Source organism: Zalophus californianus, chromosome 14 (genome assembly GCF_009762305.2).
Source record: "Zalophus californianus isolate mZalCal1 chromosome 14, mZalCal1.pri.v2, whole genome shotgun sequence".
Classification (NCBI taxonomy): domain Eukaryota; kingdom Metazoa; phylum Chordata; class Mammalia; order Carnivora; family Otariidae; genus Zalophus; species Zalophus californianus.
Window position 1 is genome coordinate 45611299 of NC_045608.1, and position 19057 is coordinate 45630355.

At 37.4% G+C, this 19057-nt stretch overlaps 1 protein-coding gene across 7 annotated transcripts in view; it reads left to right on the forward strand.

The window, feature by feature from the left end:
* The window catches only part of RBBP8 (RB binding protein 8, endonuclease), a 109085-nt gene that overhangs the window by 4413 nt on the left and 85615 nt on the right, over nt 1–19057 (forward strand). Inside the window, exons 2-4 of one of the 7 annotated variants that reach the window (XM_027576634.2) lie at nt 14347–14445; nt 16486–16515; nt 17995–18201. In XM_027576634.2, the coding sequence (XP_027432435.2) occupies nt 18093–18201 (109 nt within the window). In that variant the 5' untranslated portion in view covers nt 14347–14445; nt 16486–16515; nt 17995–18092. The other 6 variants (XM_027576631.2, XM_027576630.2, XM_027576632.2 and 3 more) reach the window with 6 other exon arrangements.

The following is a 19057-nucleotide window of genomic DNA, read 5'->3' on the forward strand; positions in this document are numbered from 1 at the left end:
GAGAGTCTCTTTTTTTTTTAAAGTAGGCTCCTCACCCAATGTGGGGCTTGAACTCACAACCTTGAAATCAAGAGTTGCATGCTCTATTGACTGAGCTAGCCAGGAACCCCTAAAATTTCAAATTTCAATCATCTGTACCAAAGGAAGGAAATGTAGCATGGATAGTACAAATTATACCTTACTTATGCCTCATATCTAGGTTTTTCAAAAACATTTCATATCTATTTGTATCTATTATTTTTTTTTAAGATTTTATTTATTTATTTGACAGAGAGAGGGACAGCGAGAGGAGGAACACAAGCAGGGGGAGTGGGAGAGGGAGAAGCAGACTCCCCCACCAAGCAGGGAGCCAAACGTGGGGCTCGATCCCAGGACCCTGGGATCATGACCTGAGCTAAAGGCAGACGCTTAACAACTGAGCCACCCAGGCGCCCCTGTATCTATTATTTTATATGACATCAGATTAGTTGGCCAAAGATTTTTATATGCTCTAAGGCTTGTGCTCTTTCTAGTATTAATTGAATTATTTCTTCAGGGCTCTAGAATATGTTTGCTCCTCCAAAAGATTACCTTCCAAATTAAATTTATTGTAGGCCAATATTAAATTATATTTCATTCTCTTGGTAATAAATAATGATAGAGAGATTGAGTCCAAAATGTGTTGGGTGTAAGAAGTAAGATGGAATAGGATTTAACATTTTCTAAAAGTAATACTAAATAAATGATAAATTGATTATGAGATGAAACCAATGAGCAAAGTTCACATGTGAGATATTATGAAATGTTATATCATGGGTCAAAAGGGAGTTCAGAAGTGTGACAAAGCATTCTAAGAGCTTGCCTACCTAAAGTTGGGTCAAGGGGGTACCTGGTTGGCTCAGGTGGAAGAGCATGTAACTCTTGATCTTAGGGGTCATGAGTTCAAGCCCCATGCTGGGTGTAGAGATTACTAAAAAACAAAAACAAAAACCCTTAAAGATAAATAAATAAATGAAGTTGGGTTGATGACCCATCTTCCAGTGTGTAAATAACAAGCAGGAAATAGATTATGAATTGATATTAGAAACAACAAATAGATCCACTTATAACACAAAGCTCTTGCAATCAACTTTAATTTCCTGAGAGATTTTTTTAAAAGATTTATTTATTTATTTGAGAGAAAGAGAGTGTGTGCACACAAGCATGAGCAGTGGGAAGGGGTAGAAGGAAAGAATACCACGCAGACTCCCTGCTGAGCATGGAGCCAAACACGGGGCTCGATCTCATGACCCTGAGATCAGGGCCCCAAGATCACGACCTGAGACAAAATCAAGAATCAGATGCTTAGTGACTGTGCCAGCTAGGAGCCCCAAATTGTTTTTTTCTTAAAGTGAAAAGCTTGTATGTAGATGGTATACCTAAAGACAACAATATCACTTCACCAATGTAGTCCACTAATTATATAATATTCTTATTAAAACTATTTTATTAGATAAACAATTTAGCTTTATTTGATTACTCATTAAGTTAGTATTCAATTTGCATATTTATTTTCATGCATTTAGAGTGGATATTACTATAAACAATTGAAAAGAAGGCAGGGAGTAATATAAATTTAAAATATATTTTCAAAATATTTCTTTATAGGGGCACCTGGCTGGCTCAGTCGGTAGAAAATGCAACTCTTAATCTTGGGGTCGTGAGTTCAAGCCCCACATTGGGCATAGAGCTTACTTGAAAAAAAAAGAAAAGAATTTTTTTAAATTTCTTTATAAAATAGCTAATTTGGATAAATCGGCACTAACAACCACTATGGATCAAAGACTAACTAGGAAATAGAAAATGTTATAGCTCATCCTTAAAGACATACAGACTTAAAAGTATTCAGAAAACTATTGCCTTAGAAGTTATGTATTACTGACAAAGTGAAAATATAACTTGCATGGCAAATTTTTAGTTTCAAAGTTCTATCTTAAGTCTATTCCCTTGAAGGTTCTTTGCCTATCGTTACTACAGTGATTTAGATGATTTAGATTAGGAGTTAACACTTCCCTCCAACGTGAAAACATTTTAAATCTAATGAATTTCTAAACGAATCTGGAAACATTAAGAAATACAATATCAGTAACTTTATGTAGCTTGCAATACAACATATATGGACATGGAACAGTATTATAGAATTCTGTGATGTAGATCTTTATTTAAAAATTTACATTTACCATATACAGGTCTAAATTTGGAGGGCAAGGTCTCCTAACTGGAAGTAGATGGTAAAATCAGTCACATCTCTAAAAATATTAATATCGTAACCAATTTTCAATAATATAATAATTACTGGGCGCCTGGGTGGCTCAGTTGGTTAAGCGACTGCCTTCGGCTCAGGTCATGATCCTGGAGTCCCGGGATCGAGTCCCGCATCGGGCTCCCTGCTTAGCAGGGAGTCTGCTTCTCCCTCTGACCCTCTTCCCTCTCGTGCTCTCATCTCTCATTCTCTCTCAAATAAATAAATAAAATCTTTAAAAAAAAATAATAATATAATAATTACTGAATGGTAAATACCATCTACATAGCATTTTAGTGAGCTGTTAAATTCTGCCCTAGTCACTTTCCGAGCAATTGTTTAACAAAATTTAAAACAAACATGTTGTTCAGGAGTAAGTATACTATTTTTTTTTTTTTTTAAAGATTTTATTTATTTATTTGTGAGAGAGAGAATGAGAGACAGAGAGCATGAGAGGGAAGAGGGTCAGAGGGAGAGGCAGACCCCCTGCTGAGCAGGGAGCCCGATGTGGGACTCGATCCCAGGACTCCAGGATCATGACCTGAGCCGAAGGCAGTCGCCCAACCAACTGAGCCACCCAGGCGCCCGCCCAAGTATACTATTTTTTAACTATAATATCGAACTAACCACTGGGACCTGGCTACAGGACATTCAGCAAGAAAAGCCGTTCCGTCCATTCCAGCATGACAATATCAGTCTCTTTTCCCACAGCTTTACTTGTTAAGATGTGAGTGTTTACATCTTTGAGATGAATGGCGTGTTGTGCTATTTCGATCAATAAGTGTAAATTAAACACATCTAGCATAAATTAAATTCTCAGCAGTTCATTGGTACCATAACAAACCACATGTTTATACTAATGTTAAAGCCAAGTAAGTAATACCAAATCCAATTTCTACAGAGGAATAGCACAGCGACTCTGAAATTAAAATTGGGTTATATTTTTAATCTGACCGCCCAGTCTATGCTTTATTAGCTCAGTTTATTAGAACATGTGATTAATGTTATCCTGATACTGATTCAGTCCCGGTGGAGTAAACTGGCTTTCATTTATTTCATAGTCACAGATTATCCTCAGCGGCATTATCACCGTAATAACGTATCAGTGCTTCTCAAAGTGTAGTCTGTGGACCATCTGACTCACCTGGAGGATGCTTATTAAAAATGCAGATTGCTAAGCTCCTTTCTAGACATATCACTTTAGAATCTCTGGTGGGTAGATCCAATGAATCTACATATTTACATATTTTCCAGATTATTCTAATGTCCAAAACAGTTTGAAAAGTGGCAAGAAAAGATTTTCTTGCCTATAGGAGACTGAGCAAGAGTGTGTAAGTTCCTTCAAATCAAAAGATCAGAAAAATAGCCTCAAATGCACAAGTTCAGTCTTGGGTCATATTAACATCCTTAAAAATTACTGCATACAATTAATCTCACTGTCCCATCCACACATGCAAACTTTCAAAAGTTAAATTTTTTTTTTTAAGTAATTTCTATGCCTAACATGGGGCTCGAATTCACAACCCCAAGATCAAGAGTCACATGCTTTACCAACTGAGCCAGAAGGTACACCCAAAAGTTAAATTTTCTATTAATAACTTAAAAATAGTGAAATGGATGGGGCGCCTGGCAGGCTCAGTTGGTTAAGCGTCCAACTCTTGATTTCAACTCAGGTCATAATATCAGGGTCCAGAGACTGAGCGCCACCTTGGGCTCCATGCTCCCTGGGGAGTCTGCTTGAGATTCAATCTCTCTCTCTCTGTGTGTGCCTCCCCCTTGCCTGCACTCTGTCTCTCTCTAAAATAAATAAATATTTAAAAATAAAAAGTAATGAAATGGAAATTTTTTTTTTTTAAGTAGACTCTACATCCAACATGGGGCTTGAACTCACAACCCTGAGATCAAGAGTCACATGCTTTACCAACCAAGGCAACCAGGCACCCCTGAAATGGAAATCTGATGTTTAACCTTTATCTCTTAGTTTGGGTTCTCCATGGAAAACAGAGCCTGAGTCCTCCAGATTATATGCAAATTCTCTATTTGAGAAATCATCCTGGGAATAAGAGCTGGAAATTAGAAGAAAATGGGGAGGGAGAGAAAGCCAAAACCACAGTGCTTCTTGGAGTGTTCCTTCAATACAGGCAAATGGGCCTCAATCCCAGGACCCTTAGGGGCCATGAAGCTGCCTCAGGCTTGTCCGCCACAAGATGAGAGAGAAGCATTTATCCACCAGTTCTGACTTCTGTCAGTTAAGGGTTGCCTCATAGGTTGCTAATTTCCTCACACTTTCAGGGGGTGCTTGTTTCCAAAGGCCTCAGAGAAGCGCCAGGTGAAGGGCTGTCAGGTTTCACCTTCATGAATCCAGTTGCCATTGGAATTGCTAAAGCAAGCAGGATCCAAGAGGTATCCAGTACCACACTATTATAGGACAAATAGGATCAAACTGCTTTTTCCTTAATTGAGCAATATAATTTTAACTAATACATTATGCAACTAAAATGGATTTTCTGAGAAATGAGTAAAGCAATTTCAAATGGCAAGTGAGGAACTTTAGCCTATTTTTGCCTGATGTATTTGATCCATTCCCACAAAACCTGAGATGCATTGAAACTTGATCTTTTGTGAGAAAGGTATTTTCTAATAAACTACATTTCATTTCCTGAATTTGGCTACCAAGTTTTAAAGGACCAGAGAGCACCAAATGAACAATTAGTATGTACTCTGTAAGTAGTTTTATGTCCAGTATTGATCCAAAGGCTTTATTGTTTAGTTTACATTGCTAAAATTATAGTAAAAATAGATTGACTACATTGGACCCTCAAGTAACAACACTTCTCATTATAACGAAACACAGAATTTTGAATAGTACAAGTTTGTGTTGGACTATGTCCAAAAGGGTCTGGTTACAAGAACTAATTCATTATAACCTTTACGTGATCTTGGAGCATGGCTCAGAAGAATACATTAGAGGAAGGCTCTAGTCAAATAGATTAAAAACAGAAAACTGAAATAGCCAGTTATGTGTTTTACTTAAGTAAATATCATATTTGTTGCATAATTATAAAAACTTAGTTTAGAGAAAATGAAGAAGAAATAGGTATAAATAAATCTAGTTAAAAGCATATCATCTTTTCATTTAACTTGAATTCTGTTAAAACCAATATCTGAGTTTTTAAAAATAACTCTCTCAGTGGTTAAATTAGCTAATGAATTCATAAGGGTGAAATAGAAAAATTGGACTGAAAAGGGCATAGAAATAAAAAAAAGTAAGGACACATACTGTTGAACAAAGATGATTACGAAGAGATACTATTTTCAGAAGGAGTTATCAAATATACTCAGATCTTCACTAAATTATATCAGATCACAGTCAACTTGATGCCAACACCCCCTTTCTTGCACCTGAAGCTGAGTAGATCATAAATCTCTGTTAGGTAAATAATTTCTTAAAACCACAAATTTCTAAAATACATGAAGAAATTAGTTTCTCCTTTCTATACAGTTTTGTAGTTGGGCTAGATGATTTTTAAAGTCCCTTGGAATATAACAGAAATAACACCAATATAATAATTCTACTTGACTTATTTAATTACGTGAATCAAATAAGATACGTAAAAGCACTTAAGTTGTAATTTAATCCTTTCTATAATTATAAATGTCTCAATTTTCATAGCAATTCAATAATTTCACTATAATTACATAACTTTAGCAATTGAAGAGACCTCTCTGATTATCTGTACTTCTTAAATCTATCTACTATTAACCAGTTTCTTATACTGTTTGGATACATTTATAATCATTCAATCCTGTCAACAATCTTGTATGCAAAATACCCAAGGTATGTATTATCTTTGTATCACTGACAAACAACTGAGGAACAGAGGAATTAAATTACTTGCTCAGTAGGATTATTATTAAAACTTAAAATTCATTCAACAAATTAGGTGGAGCTCCTGCTGATTTCCCACTGTCAACCTATACAAATACATTATTATATACTTACAATTTCTAGAACTCACAATGATTCCCCATAGCAGAATCTTTGCACATGCCTTCTGCCTGGAAAGCCTTCTACCACTCTGCTCTCAATAGGCAGGTTGCTTCAAACTTCTATGAAGTCTTCCTGAAGAAATTTTACATAGGGGCGCCTGGGTGGCACAGTCAGTTAAGCATCTGCCTTTGGCTGAGGTCATGATCTCATCAGGGTCCTGGCATCAAGCCCCATGTCAGGCTCCCTGCTCAGCGAGAAGTCTGCTTCTCCCTCTGCACCTCCCCCCTGCTCATGCTCTCTCTCTGTCAAATAAATAAATAAAATCTTTTTTAAAAAAGAAATTTCACATATATTATTTCATTCTTATAATAATCCCTTTGGACACAGCAAGTATGAGTATTCTCATTTTTTGGATGGGGAAATAAAATTTGTCTAGGAAACATGCAAATTATCAAAGATAGGGCTAGAGCTTAAATCTTAAATCTTGGGTCCTGTCTCCAGCTCAGGACTTGCATAAAACTATAGGCCAGGAATATGTCTATATGCCATCATTGATATACAACATAGTCAGTTTTTTGGAGCACTCCCTGCTCTGGTCCCTTCTGAGATAACAACATAATTCAAGACCCGTCCATCAATTTAATTTTAAACTTACAACATGGAAGAAGCTAAAACTTAGGGCTGGGAAAGCTAATATGAACACTTTTGCTAACTCCATTAAAAGTCAGTTTATATTCATCTCTCAAATATCCACCATTATAAGACATGTTAAAGAACGTACGTGCCATAATTTCTATGAAGTACAATTATTAAAGCAAGAAGTCTACAAAACGAACTGAGATTGGTCCATATAGTAGGTGCTTCACTCCAACTCTGAGTAAGAGAGCCCAATTTATTTTCCTTTCCTAAATTATGAGACTTAAATTGCTATCAAATTTTAAAGTCCTTTTAGTAACCTCGTGTAAGCTTTCTGAAATAAATAGAAAAACGTACCAGGACTGCAAATGAGCCTGTAGGTAATAATTTTTTTGATAGATAATAATTACTGATCAAAATTCAGAAACTTAATTTGGTTACTTTCTCAAAAATAGTTTCTAAGTTAAAAAAATATAAAAGCACAGAATAAGCTTTATGTAGATTTTATTATTCAAAAATAGCATGTTGTACTATGAGAAGAGCACAGATACAGAATTTATAGCCAAAAAACTGGGTTTGGAGTCTTGGGTCAACTGACCTACTAGTCTGTACATATAGTGTTAGTCAAACCACCTAATTTCTCAACCTCTGTGAAAAGATGAAAACTGTAACTGTTCTACCTTTATGAAACAGTTATTTTTAGGTTCAAAGAGAAGATATGTAGGAAAAGTACTTTGTATTTTACTATAGCTAATTGTTTTGAATCCATTTCCTATCAGTATTAAACAAACCACTTCTCAACTCATAGGGAATTTCAAAGTAGTATCAATTAAGTCAAAAAGTACAATCCTTTTATGGCTATACCAAAATATTTTTTTTTTGAGATTTTATTTATTTGACAGAGAGAGCACAAGCAGAGGGAGAGAGAGGGAGAAGCAGGCTCCCTGCTGAGCAAGGAGCCCGATGCGGGACTCGATCCTAGGACCCTGGGATCATGACCTGAGCAGAAGGCAGATGCTTAACCGACTGAGCCACCCAGGCGTCCCTATACCAAAATATTCTTTAAAAAATAATTTAGATTGGTCTGTACATAGCTGTGAAAGAAATACTCTTGACTACAAAGAGTCATTTAAATCTTCCCTTCTTTATTAGTTTATACTTCAAATGCCTTAAAGCTCCTGACCATATGATTTATCACCCAAACCAGGACTTTTTGAGAGTAAACAGGAGCCCTATTAATAATTAAACCAGAACAATAGCTATTAACCAGACCTATTGCTGGTAAGCCAGGGGATATGGTCACTTTAGATAAGAAGCATATTAGATTTGTCTTAGTATCCTAAATAATCCACAAAAATAGTAATCAAGGGTGTGAGGTGAATTAAAACATAATTTAATTTCTAATACTTCTGACTATAACTTAAGTAAAATTGACAAAGTATTGGCCAAAACTGAAGGTCTCCTCTAAGAACTAAATTTTGAATGTAAAACATTTTTGGAAAGGTAGCTATCAAAGCTTCCTTAACCTTAGACAGACATATGGATTAGGAAAAGCAAAAAGCTAATATTTTAAACAAAGTCTATTTTTCTCAAACATAGTTAGAATAGAGAAAAATTGAGAAACAAAGTCTGCCAGTGTGTTTGAAAACATACCTGTAATTTGTGAGGCATGAGTACATTAAAGGTCACAACTATTTGTCAGGATTGAATAAATTCATCAATTTACAGATGGAAAAAATAGCATATAAGACGTGAATCATTATTTTTTTAAAAGTGGACAAAGCAATGAATATTAAACGTGTTTGCTCTTGTGAACCTACTAAGAATGCTTTAGTTAATAGAGTCCAACTGTCAGTTAATCCTTCATAATACTTCCCATTTACATTACTGTACATAAATATTGTTCCCACAGCTTCCATCATGGTAGCATTACATATGTGTATACAGAATGCAAGTATAGTACTAGATTTACTGGATAAAAAGGTAAATATTAGTTTTACAAGATTCTCAAAATAAAATTCACTTTTCTATTCTACAGTCTTAGTGATCAATCTTAAATTCTTTTATCATCTCCACAGCAGTTAAGTTCTCAAGTTTTTATAAATGCCAGTGTTAGGAAATAAGACATAAGGGCTAACTAACAAAACTCCTGGGCTTCACAGACCTATATGCATAGGTATGAAATATTGCCAAACAGCCACTATAATCTAAAATGGTTGACCTGGAAGAAAGGAAGCCCCTTTCCATTCACAATAAATCATTTTGTAGTAACAGATCATTAGCATTCTTGATCAGCCTGCCATCAATTTAAACCTAGGCAACTAACCAAGTATAGAGCATATTGTGTAGTGTATAGAAACCTTTATCAAGTATAAAGAGATAGTTCCTAAATTGGACAAATTATATATCTAATAAAACTTTGCCCGTTACTGATGTGAAGTAGCTAAGTGAATGTTATTTAAAAACACAAACAAAAAAATTAATAGTTCATAAAGAGAAATGAAGAAGGTATATGTAGCCATAGTAAAAATCAAAATAAAGCTTCTTATATCTAAGTTGGAAGTTGGCCAGACTACATAAGGCTAATTTTTCTAAATGGAAAGCAATGTATAATCTTTAATGTTTGTTATAACTACATTAATGACCGTTTAAAACTGCTAAAATAAAAACTGTAATACTGACATCCTTTGTAGAATGTTAAATACATTTCTTAAAACAATTATAAAACTGCTCAACCTAACTGGCATCTTGCCACCATCAATTCAAATGATAAACAAAACATTTTGGCACTTGGGGCAAGATCATCAACTGATATATACTCTTACCCCCAAACAACACTTAGTAATTAGTGTAAACAACTTAAAAAACTAAATCAAGTGTTCAACTTGACACAAATGCTGACAGTTAACATAATTTTCTTTTGTCTCAAAACTTTTCCCTCTTATCTCTCAAACAGCCTTTTGTCTTGTTCTTAAAATAGTTCTGAATGTAGACAGTTCACCCCAGTTTACTAGTATTGTGTGTTCATATTACTGGACAGTATTATGCAAATAATCATCATGGGTTTAATCACTTTTAAATTTTTTGCCTGGGAATGCAGGCCCTTAATGCCGGGTGGGAGGAGAGGAATGGGATGATGTGGGGAGTGGGAAAGAGATGAGAAATGCCCAGCACAAACAGCAGAAATAACCTCAGTCTAGGAATCAGTTATCTGTGTTCTAGTCCTAGCTCCATCCTGGTCCTTCAGATAAACCATGTAACCTTATGTGTGCATTTGACATTCATTTGTTCATTACCTATGCTATGCTAGGCCTATACTGCCCAGTACAGTAATCACCAGTCACATGTGGCTTTGAGCACTTGAAACGCAGCTAATCCAAATTGAGTTGTGCTGTCCTCATGAATAATTTTTTATACTGATCACATTTAGGAATGGAGAGCCTAAATGCTAAAACCCTGAAGGGTTTTAAGCAAGGAAATGTCAGGAACAGAAATATTGGTGTAGATTTCTGGCAACTGTGTGGAGACTTCATTCAGGCAAGGAAGACTGGAAGCAAGGAGGCTATAGTCTATGTAAGAAATATCAGGGCCTAAACAAGGGCATAAGGGAATTGAAAGGAAAGCACTAATTCAAAACTATTATTCAGGAGATAACACCAATATAATATAGTGATTCACTTGTCCTGACTCCATGGAAAAGGGTTTGATTTTATTCTAAGGTGATGGGAAGATACTGGAATGTGTTTAGCAGAGCAGCATCTTGTTCTGACTTCATTTTTTTTGTTGTTTTTAAGATTTTATTTATTTAAAAATGAGAGAGAGAGAGCGCACACGACCAGGGGGGGAAGGTTAGAGAAGCAGACTCCCCACTGAGCAGGGAGCCCCACACAGCTCGATCCCAGAACTCCAACCCCAATGGCATTGTTCATAGCCATAAAGTTTTCTCACATATCTTTGGGATCTCATAATTTATTCTACCATGTGGGGCCTAAAGCTCCCATTGGGAGAGAATATCTATAAGTATGCCCCCCATTTCCACGGCTAAAGTGACCATCTTAAAATCTCACATGGAGAATTTAAGAATTTTAAATGGATTCAAAGATTTTCTTCACTTACGTAAAAAATAGTAATCCCATAAGGGATGCTCAGATCATGACCTGAGCCGAAAGCAGACACACAACCAACTGAGCCACCCAGGCACCCCTGACTTTGGTTTTAAAGGACTACTCTGACTGCTGTTGGAGAATACACAGTAAGGGGTAAACAGTGTAAGTAGAAAGATAGTTGACTTAAAAAAAAAAAAAAAAAGAGGCTATTGCTGCAGAAGAGGTTTGAGATGCTGGTGGCTTGACCCAGGGCGGCTGCAGAAGAGGTGGGGAGAAGCAACTGGATTCGAGTTACACTTTTATCTGCAAAATGGTATTGCCTAATTCACAGGGTTGAGAAAGGAACAGGCAAGTGCAGGGAGATCACACCTGCTGACCCCAATTGTCCTGTTTAACCTGGAGCTAGCGTATCTGCTGAGAGTGAAAATACCATACAGAACCTTGAGGAAAATAGTGAAGGTCTGGAAGACAGCAATGGAAACAAAAGCAGCTGAACAAAGGCTATTTTAAGAATTAATTGATGCCTTACATGAGGTTTGAAACCATGTAATTTTAGTGATATTAACATATTCTGTAACAAATCACATAACCTGCTATGTGATTTTTCCCTCTGCAACCCTCAGCAACCCAACTGTAGGAGTTAAGCAGATTGTAGAATCAACAAAAGGTTTCCGTTTTAAAATGATTTGAGTTAGAGAATTTTAAAATTCCAAAATTCTACAGTTCTAAGAATCCTTGAGTTTTTACTGCTACCACACAATTTTTCTTATTGTGGTTAAATGTACAAATGTACCTAATATAAAATTTACCATTTTAATTATTTCAGCACACAATTTTTAAGTCGAGCACCCTAACCAGGGGCCTCCAGTGAGTTACAGGTATGCTAAGACATTAAAATTCCAGCCCTCAAGGGGGCATTGCTGAGGGGGGTGGGGGGGCTAGAGGGGTGGGGGGGGTGGAGTTTCAACTTCTGCTGTCTCTAGATGGAAGAAGCCTTATCTTTTTACTACAATATGTAATACAAATATTCATTTTCTAAGTATTGAAAAAGTTTGGGAAGCATTGTTCAAAGTCATAAAGTTTTCTCACATATCTTTGGGACCTCATAATTTATTCTACCATGTGGGGCCTAAGCTCCCATTGGGAGAGAATATCTATAAGTATGCCCCCCATTTCCACTGCTAAAGTGACCATCATAAAATCTCACATGGAGAATCCAAGAATTTTAAATGGATTCAAAGATTTTCTTCACTTACATAAAAAATAGTAATCCCGTAATGGATGCTCAATTTATTCGTTGATTCACACAGTACTGACTTTATGGCAGGCACTGAGTTAGTTTCTGGAGATAAAAAGGTGAACGACAACAAAAAAATAAACCAAAAAAAAAGGGTAAACAAGACATGGTTTTGACCTCAAGAAACTTAGTCTAGTGGATAGAGAGAATTAATTAAATAATTAAAACTACTAAGTACAAGATAGGAAAGTACATAGTGCTATAAGAGGAGCTAATAGAAAAGACTATTAAAACAAGATAAAAAGATCAGTAAATAGCTAGGCAAAGGGCAGGGGTAGCTTTGGTTCATAATTCCAAACAGAAGCAAAGGCATGTGAAGACCTAGGAGACACTAAAAGGTCAGCGAGGCCTGGAGACGCAGTAAAGGCAGTTCAAAGGAGCTATCTTCAGAGTAACAATAAGCCACTGAAGGATGTAAGCAGCTACGATCAGATTTATTTTTCAGAAAGATCACAGTAGCTATAGTGTAAAGAAGTGGTCTCAAAGTGGGTAAAATTTAAGATGGGAGGAGGAAAAAATATTAGATTTCCATTTTTTCTCATCCTTTTAAAAAATGTCTTCATAAGTTGTGAGTTAGCTCAGAACTCAGAAGTACTAATAAGGGCTAGCTTTTTTCTGAGCACATACTGTATATCTAAACAGTGTACTATGCAGTTTACACGCACTAACTTATATTCTTCATAACCCTGTATGGTTGGTACTATTAACCTCCTTTTACAGGTAAGAAAAAGAGACAGTTTAAAAAGTCAGTCCAAGGTCACTTGGTAAGGAAGTATTACAGCAGGATCCAAAACCAGGAAGTCTGTCTCCAGAGCCTGACTTAACCATTAGACTCTATACCATTTTTCAACAATACATGTACACAATTTATCTTTTTTTTTTTTTTAAGTAAGCTCTACGCCCAACATGGAGCTTGAACTCACAACCTCAAGACCAAGAATCACTTAACTGTACTGACTAAGCCAGCCAGGTGCCCCTATTTTTTTTTTTACATGTATACAATTTAAATTTTAGATATATGCATGAATTGAGAATAGATACTCAAATTTTTTTCTGAACACCAATGAAGAGAAAGGTTTAGGTGGTTTGTTGGTTGGGTGGATATGGAAAATAAACTAGCAGACTAGGTAAGAGAAAGTGGTATTTTGGAATAACCTGATGGTGAAGGAAAGAAGGGGATTAATTTGGGATCTATTTGGCAAGTAAAATTGAAAGGACTTGGTGATAGATTGGATATGAGGATTTAAAGGAGAAAAAGGTGTCAAGGCTGATTCTTTGGATTCTGACTTGTATAAATGCATTGGACAGTGGAGCCTTAGAAGCTAGAGGAACAGGTTAGATCATTTTGTTCTCACAGTTTTTCTTTGGACCACAAATACACTGTTATTTCAATGTACTGTTAAATGACAAAGTGATTACAAGCTCTTTCCATTTATAACAAAACTGTTTCCATTTTAAACATTTATACAAGCAATTATGCCTGTGTTATCTTAGAAATGGCAATTTTTCACCCATTTTCTTTAACAGTATTATGAATGAAGTAGTAAAATTTGGAAGCAAATGATAGTTACTACAATAAGGTAATGAAGATTCCGCAACCCTCTTCCCTGAAGAAACCAAAGTTCCTATAACATGGCTAGAATGGTACAGAAACATCCTGTTGAGTGCAATTTCAAGGAGTAAGCTCTGATATTCATCCCTTAACATCGGAACTGAGTGGAAAAATTCTTTACAGTTTATATTTATGATTTCTTAAATACTACTTAACTTTTAAAAGTTCATAATACTATCCTGTCTTCCTCCCAGATCGTATAAATATTACAGAAAAGTACTGAACTGGTTTAAAAGATACTGTGATTCTAGCCTATTCTGCTTATTTTCAACTTCACTTGTAGAACTGCTAGTGCTAAAAAGCTTCTTTTAGAAAACATAGTAACTTTCTGAACGTTACAAACAGCCACAGGAAGAGTTTATTTTTTAAAACATTAAATTACCTAATTTAAAGCTTGTTGTTCCAACAAATAATGCTGGTCATTCTGATTCCGTCTCATTTCAGGGTCCTCAGGAACTTTCCATTTAACCTCAGCAAAATACACATCGTTTTGCTACATGGCCTCACCACCCAGTGCTGTCCGGTCACATCACTAAACTGCAGGTAATAGCTACCAGGCAGAAACTACGTTAGACTGATCCGTGTCCGTTCCCTCATCAGTTAGTTTTAACTTTCCATGTGGTACTGGCCACTCATACATGCTTTCCCGAAATGTGCTAAAGTCAGACACACCAAGGGCTTGAGGTTGCCCAGACAGAAAAGCTTGCGCTTTCTCCAGGGCATCTCAACAAAAATGCTGTGGCGGCCGCCAGCTCCTGGAGCCGCTCCCGACCGCGCAGCGGCTGGCGTTCCACTCTCCCATCACAGCCCCTAGCGTGGGGACACACGAGCCACCCCGCTCTTCCGCGAGAGGCGTGCGGGGCACCGCCTCGCTCCGCTGCGGGAGGAGGGGCGTGACGTGGCGGGAACTCCAGCGTGACGTCGAGCGGGCTCCAAGGGGGGGGGGCGGGTCCGGGCGCCTCCCAGCCCGGCCGGCCGCCCTCGGGCCCTCCCCCAGCCCCCAGAAAGCGCGGGCCGCCCTGAGGGGCCAGCCTTCCCGGAGGGGCCTTGGCAGATTAGTGAGGGTAACAAAAGCGAGCGGCTGCCGTGCCTGCTTCCGTGCTGGGGCTTTTGAGAATCTTTGAGGCAATCTTGGAAGCCGTGAGTAAAGAGGAATCTCCTTTCCCCAATCCGGAGCGGCGGGTCGTAGCGGCTATTTCCGGTCTGGAGCTGCGGGCCGAGCACAAGCGTTTGGCCCCTGAGTTGTGGTAGCCGTGCGGCTTCTGGGGCTGCCTGAGGGAGCAGGCTGGGGCCCGGCTAAACCCGGTTGGAGGTGAGTCGGAGGGAGGACGAGCTTGTGCTCCCTGTGGCTCTTTGGTCTCCCGCGCGGGCTGAGGACTCGCCTGCCGCCGCCGAGCCGCCCCGCGCATGCGCCGGGGGCCGCGGTGCGCACTTCCCGCGCCAGTTGCGCTGCAGGCTTTTGGAACGTTTGGGTGACAGCGGCGCGCGGGAGAGGCTGGGGGCTACGGATCTTGGGATGGGAGCCTGTGGACCTCTGCATTGCTCGTAAGAAGACCAGCCCGAGTCCCTATTCGTTTATCTCGGGCACCTGTGTGACTCTTGCCTTACCTGTGTGAGAATATGTGTGGTGGGTGCAACAGAAAAGAAGTATTTTACTGAGCACCTTAACTGTGGTGGTTTACACTGCTCCAGGACGCACGGAAATGTATTAAATTGTTACAGACCTTTGGACCCGGGATGCACCTTGGCGACACAAGATGCACATTTCTGCGAAATTAAGGCACCTCATCGTGCATCGATAACGGTTCAAGCCAAGAGAGGTTCTGACAAAGGTGCTGGGAGTGCAGGTTAGGTTGGAGAGGGTTTTGTGAGCCAGAATTTTCAAGTTTAGTGTTGTGTTGGTAAACTGTTTTTAAGTGGGGAAAAAGCCTTTTTTTTTTTTTTACTACCTCTGAAGATATATTTAAAAATGTTTTACACTATTGGTTTTAAGCAATTTCATACTATGCAATTTTAAGTTATTCATTAAAGTAATTAAAACTTTTAAACTATTACTTAATAGAAATAATTATTTTTCTTGGGCTAAAGTATTTTGTAGTTAATTAGCATCACTAGAGCCGCCCTCCCCTCCCCTCTTCAGCCCTGCCCTCGAGACATAGTGTGGGACCTAATTGTATGACCTTGGGCGAATCACTTAATCTCTTAAACCTGTTTCTCCAACTCTAAAATGAAATTAATAACAGTAGCTGTTCTACAGAGTTCTCAAGATTAAGTTTTAAAAAATGACTATAAAACAGCATGGTATCTGTTATATAGTAAACAACAAATGGTGGCTTTTGTTGACAATAGGCCTGTTATCTTTTAGGGTTAAGAAATAGAATTCAGGCCTCTTTGGAAATAAAGCTGTATTAATTCATGCACCCAATCCTCTTTTAAAAACTTTATAATGGAAATAATAAATATACATGAGAGAGACTAGAATTATGAACTCTGTCACAGACCCATCCATTACTTACTTTCAATAATTGTCAAAGCAGCCCTTCTTGTTTCATCTCCTTACCCAACATTTTTTGTTTGTTTTAGCTGGAGTATTTGAAAGCAAATGCAGAACAGGTGAGTTTACCTGTAAATATATCAGTATATATCTTTTTAACAGCTAAGGACTTCCTTTTTTTTTTTTTTTTTAAAGATTTTATTTATTTATTTGAGAGAGAATGAGAGAGAGCACACATGAGAGGGGGTAGGGTCAGAGGGAGAAGCAGACTCCCCGCTGAGCAGGGAGCCCGATGCGGGACTCGATCCAGGGACTCCAGGATCATGACCTGAGCCGAAGGCAGTCGCTTAACCAACAGCCACCCAGGCGCCCAGGACTTCCTTTTTTTAACATGAGCACATTATCATACCCAAGACAATTAAAAATAATTCCCTAACATTATCTAAAATCCAGTACATGTTCAGTTTTCACTGATTGGCCCAAAAAAACCTAAATCACAGTTTTTAAAAAGCTTAATAAAATTGTGTTTTTACAGTATTTCTGTAGTGCTTTTCAAAGTGGCTTCAGTCATAATCTTGCTCCTTTAGAAATGTCATTGCTGGGGCGCCTGAGTGGCTTAGTTGGTTGAGCATAGGACTCTTGATCTCAGAGTCGTGAGTTCAAGCCCCACCTTAGGCATAGAGCCTACTTTAGAAAAAAAAAGTGTCATTGCTTATTTTTAGCCTCATCATCAGAGACCTTGAGAAATGGTTTGTAAGAGACACTTAAATCAGTTTGGACACATTAGCAATGGTAAGGCATTGGCTAAAGAGCCATGTATAAGATAGAGTAGACTTGTTAATCGTTTGACTTAGTAGTAGCTAGTTAATGGTTTCAGCTTAAGGACACATATTAAAGTATTTGTGAATCCACTTGAACTTCTTAGTATCCTGTTGCTTCCTTTGGGGCTACACAAGTAATAATCATTTCACGTCTACTCTCAGAGGGGCACAAAATAGCCTTACCCTTTCTGCCTTATTATTAGACGTTTCTGTATTCATAGATCTTTGTTGTGCCTCTGCCTTGCTCACTTATTTCTCTTGTTATGAGAAAGGTATTCAGATCTTCAGGTGTATTAATCACAATCATCTTTCTTGCTCTTTTATAAGATTTGTGCTTCTATGAATATGTAGATGTGTGTATATGTATATGTGAATACTGTTTAAGTCAAGAGTATTTCAGAACGTTTTCCAATTTTTGTTGCACTCCCTGTCAAAATTTAACAAAGGAATAAGTTAATTTAGAATGATGAATCAATCAATACAGAGTGTGAATGACTTCAGACCTCCATAGCAGAATCATCTCAACTTAAGTAAGTTCTTCCTAGGAGGAATAAGAGAAAGTTTGCCTGAAAATTTAGCTTAACTAAGGACCAAATAACTGAAATCAGGGTTCTCACCATAATCATTTTCACTTCCCATCCCCCAAATTCTCAAAGTGATTGATTGTAGGTAAATAAGGAAAACTTGAGAAGAGCTGGCTAGGCTTGAAGGTATCCTGACATCAAATTACATACATATAAATGCAAAATTCGTTTATGTTGCAATCTGTCGTTTCAGGCATTTCAACTGTCAAAGACAACTTCATACCTATATAATGTAACAGAAAAAGGTCAGAAAACATTAGGCAAGAAGAAGTGTGGAGCATATTAAGCAAGATGAACATCTCTGGAAGCAATTGTGGAAGCCCAAGTTCTGTAGATATATCTAATGACTTTAAGGAAATTTGGACAAAACTAAAGGAGTATCATGATAAAGAAGTACAAGGTAAAATCTTTTTTTAAAATACTTATAGCAGTATTCTATTGAGACTAGTAGTGATAACTAACTGTGTGACAGTTCAGAGATCTCATTTTTAAAGGACCTTTATTGTAACTTTTTGTGACTTAGTTATGATAGAATTGTTGCTTTGTAACTACAGACAACTAATACAGGATGTAGTACTTGCACAATTTGTAGTTATTGACTTATGGTAATATGTGTGGTGTGGTGGAAAGGGCATAGAAATTGTTGATTGAAGACCTGGATTTGAATTCTGAATTCATTTATCTACTTGCTCTGTGATCTCAGCCAAGTTATATAACCTCTAAACTTAATTTTTTTCTGTAAAATTATTTGCAGGATTCTTTATAGACTTTGAAATACTACTTAAGTTATTCTTCAAGCCTTTGGGAATCTTTGCTACCAAGCACTGAGACATAAAGGTGAATGGCAGTTTGCCTTCAAAGAGCCTGAAGTCTAATAGAGATAGAGTCATGTAAACAGATAATTAATGGTATAATGAAATAAGAGCCAAACTGGTTATATGAAGTGCAGTGAGTGTACAGAGGATTCAGCTATTATGGTTGGAATGAGTATATAAATATTATTTGTGATTGTGTCAAAATGTACTCCATATAAAAGAATTTTCTAATAAAGGTAAACTGAAGGTTTGATATTAATATCTATCTAATTCTGTGTCTTTGACATAGTATATTTTCCCCATGTGTGGGAAATGCTTAGTATTACATTTGTTTCTTGCTGCAACTATAGGTTTAATACTACAGTGCTTTACAGCTTTCACATTACACTGGGGTGCCATGAAAACGTGATCCACCTAAATCTAAAGTATAGTATGTGGGTC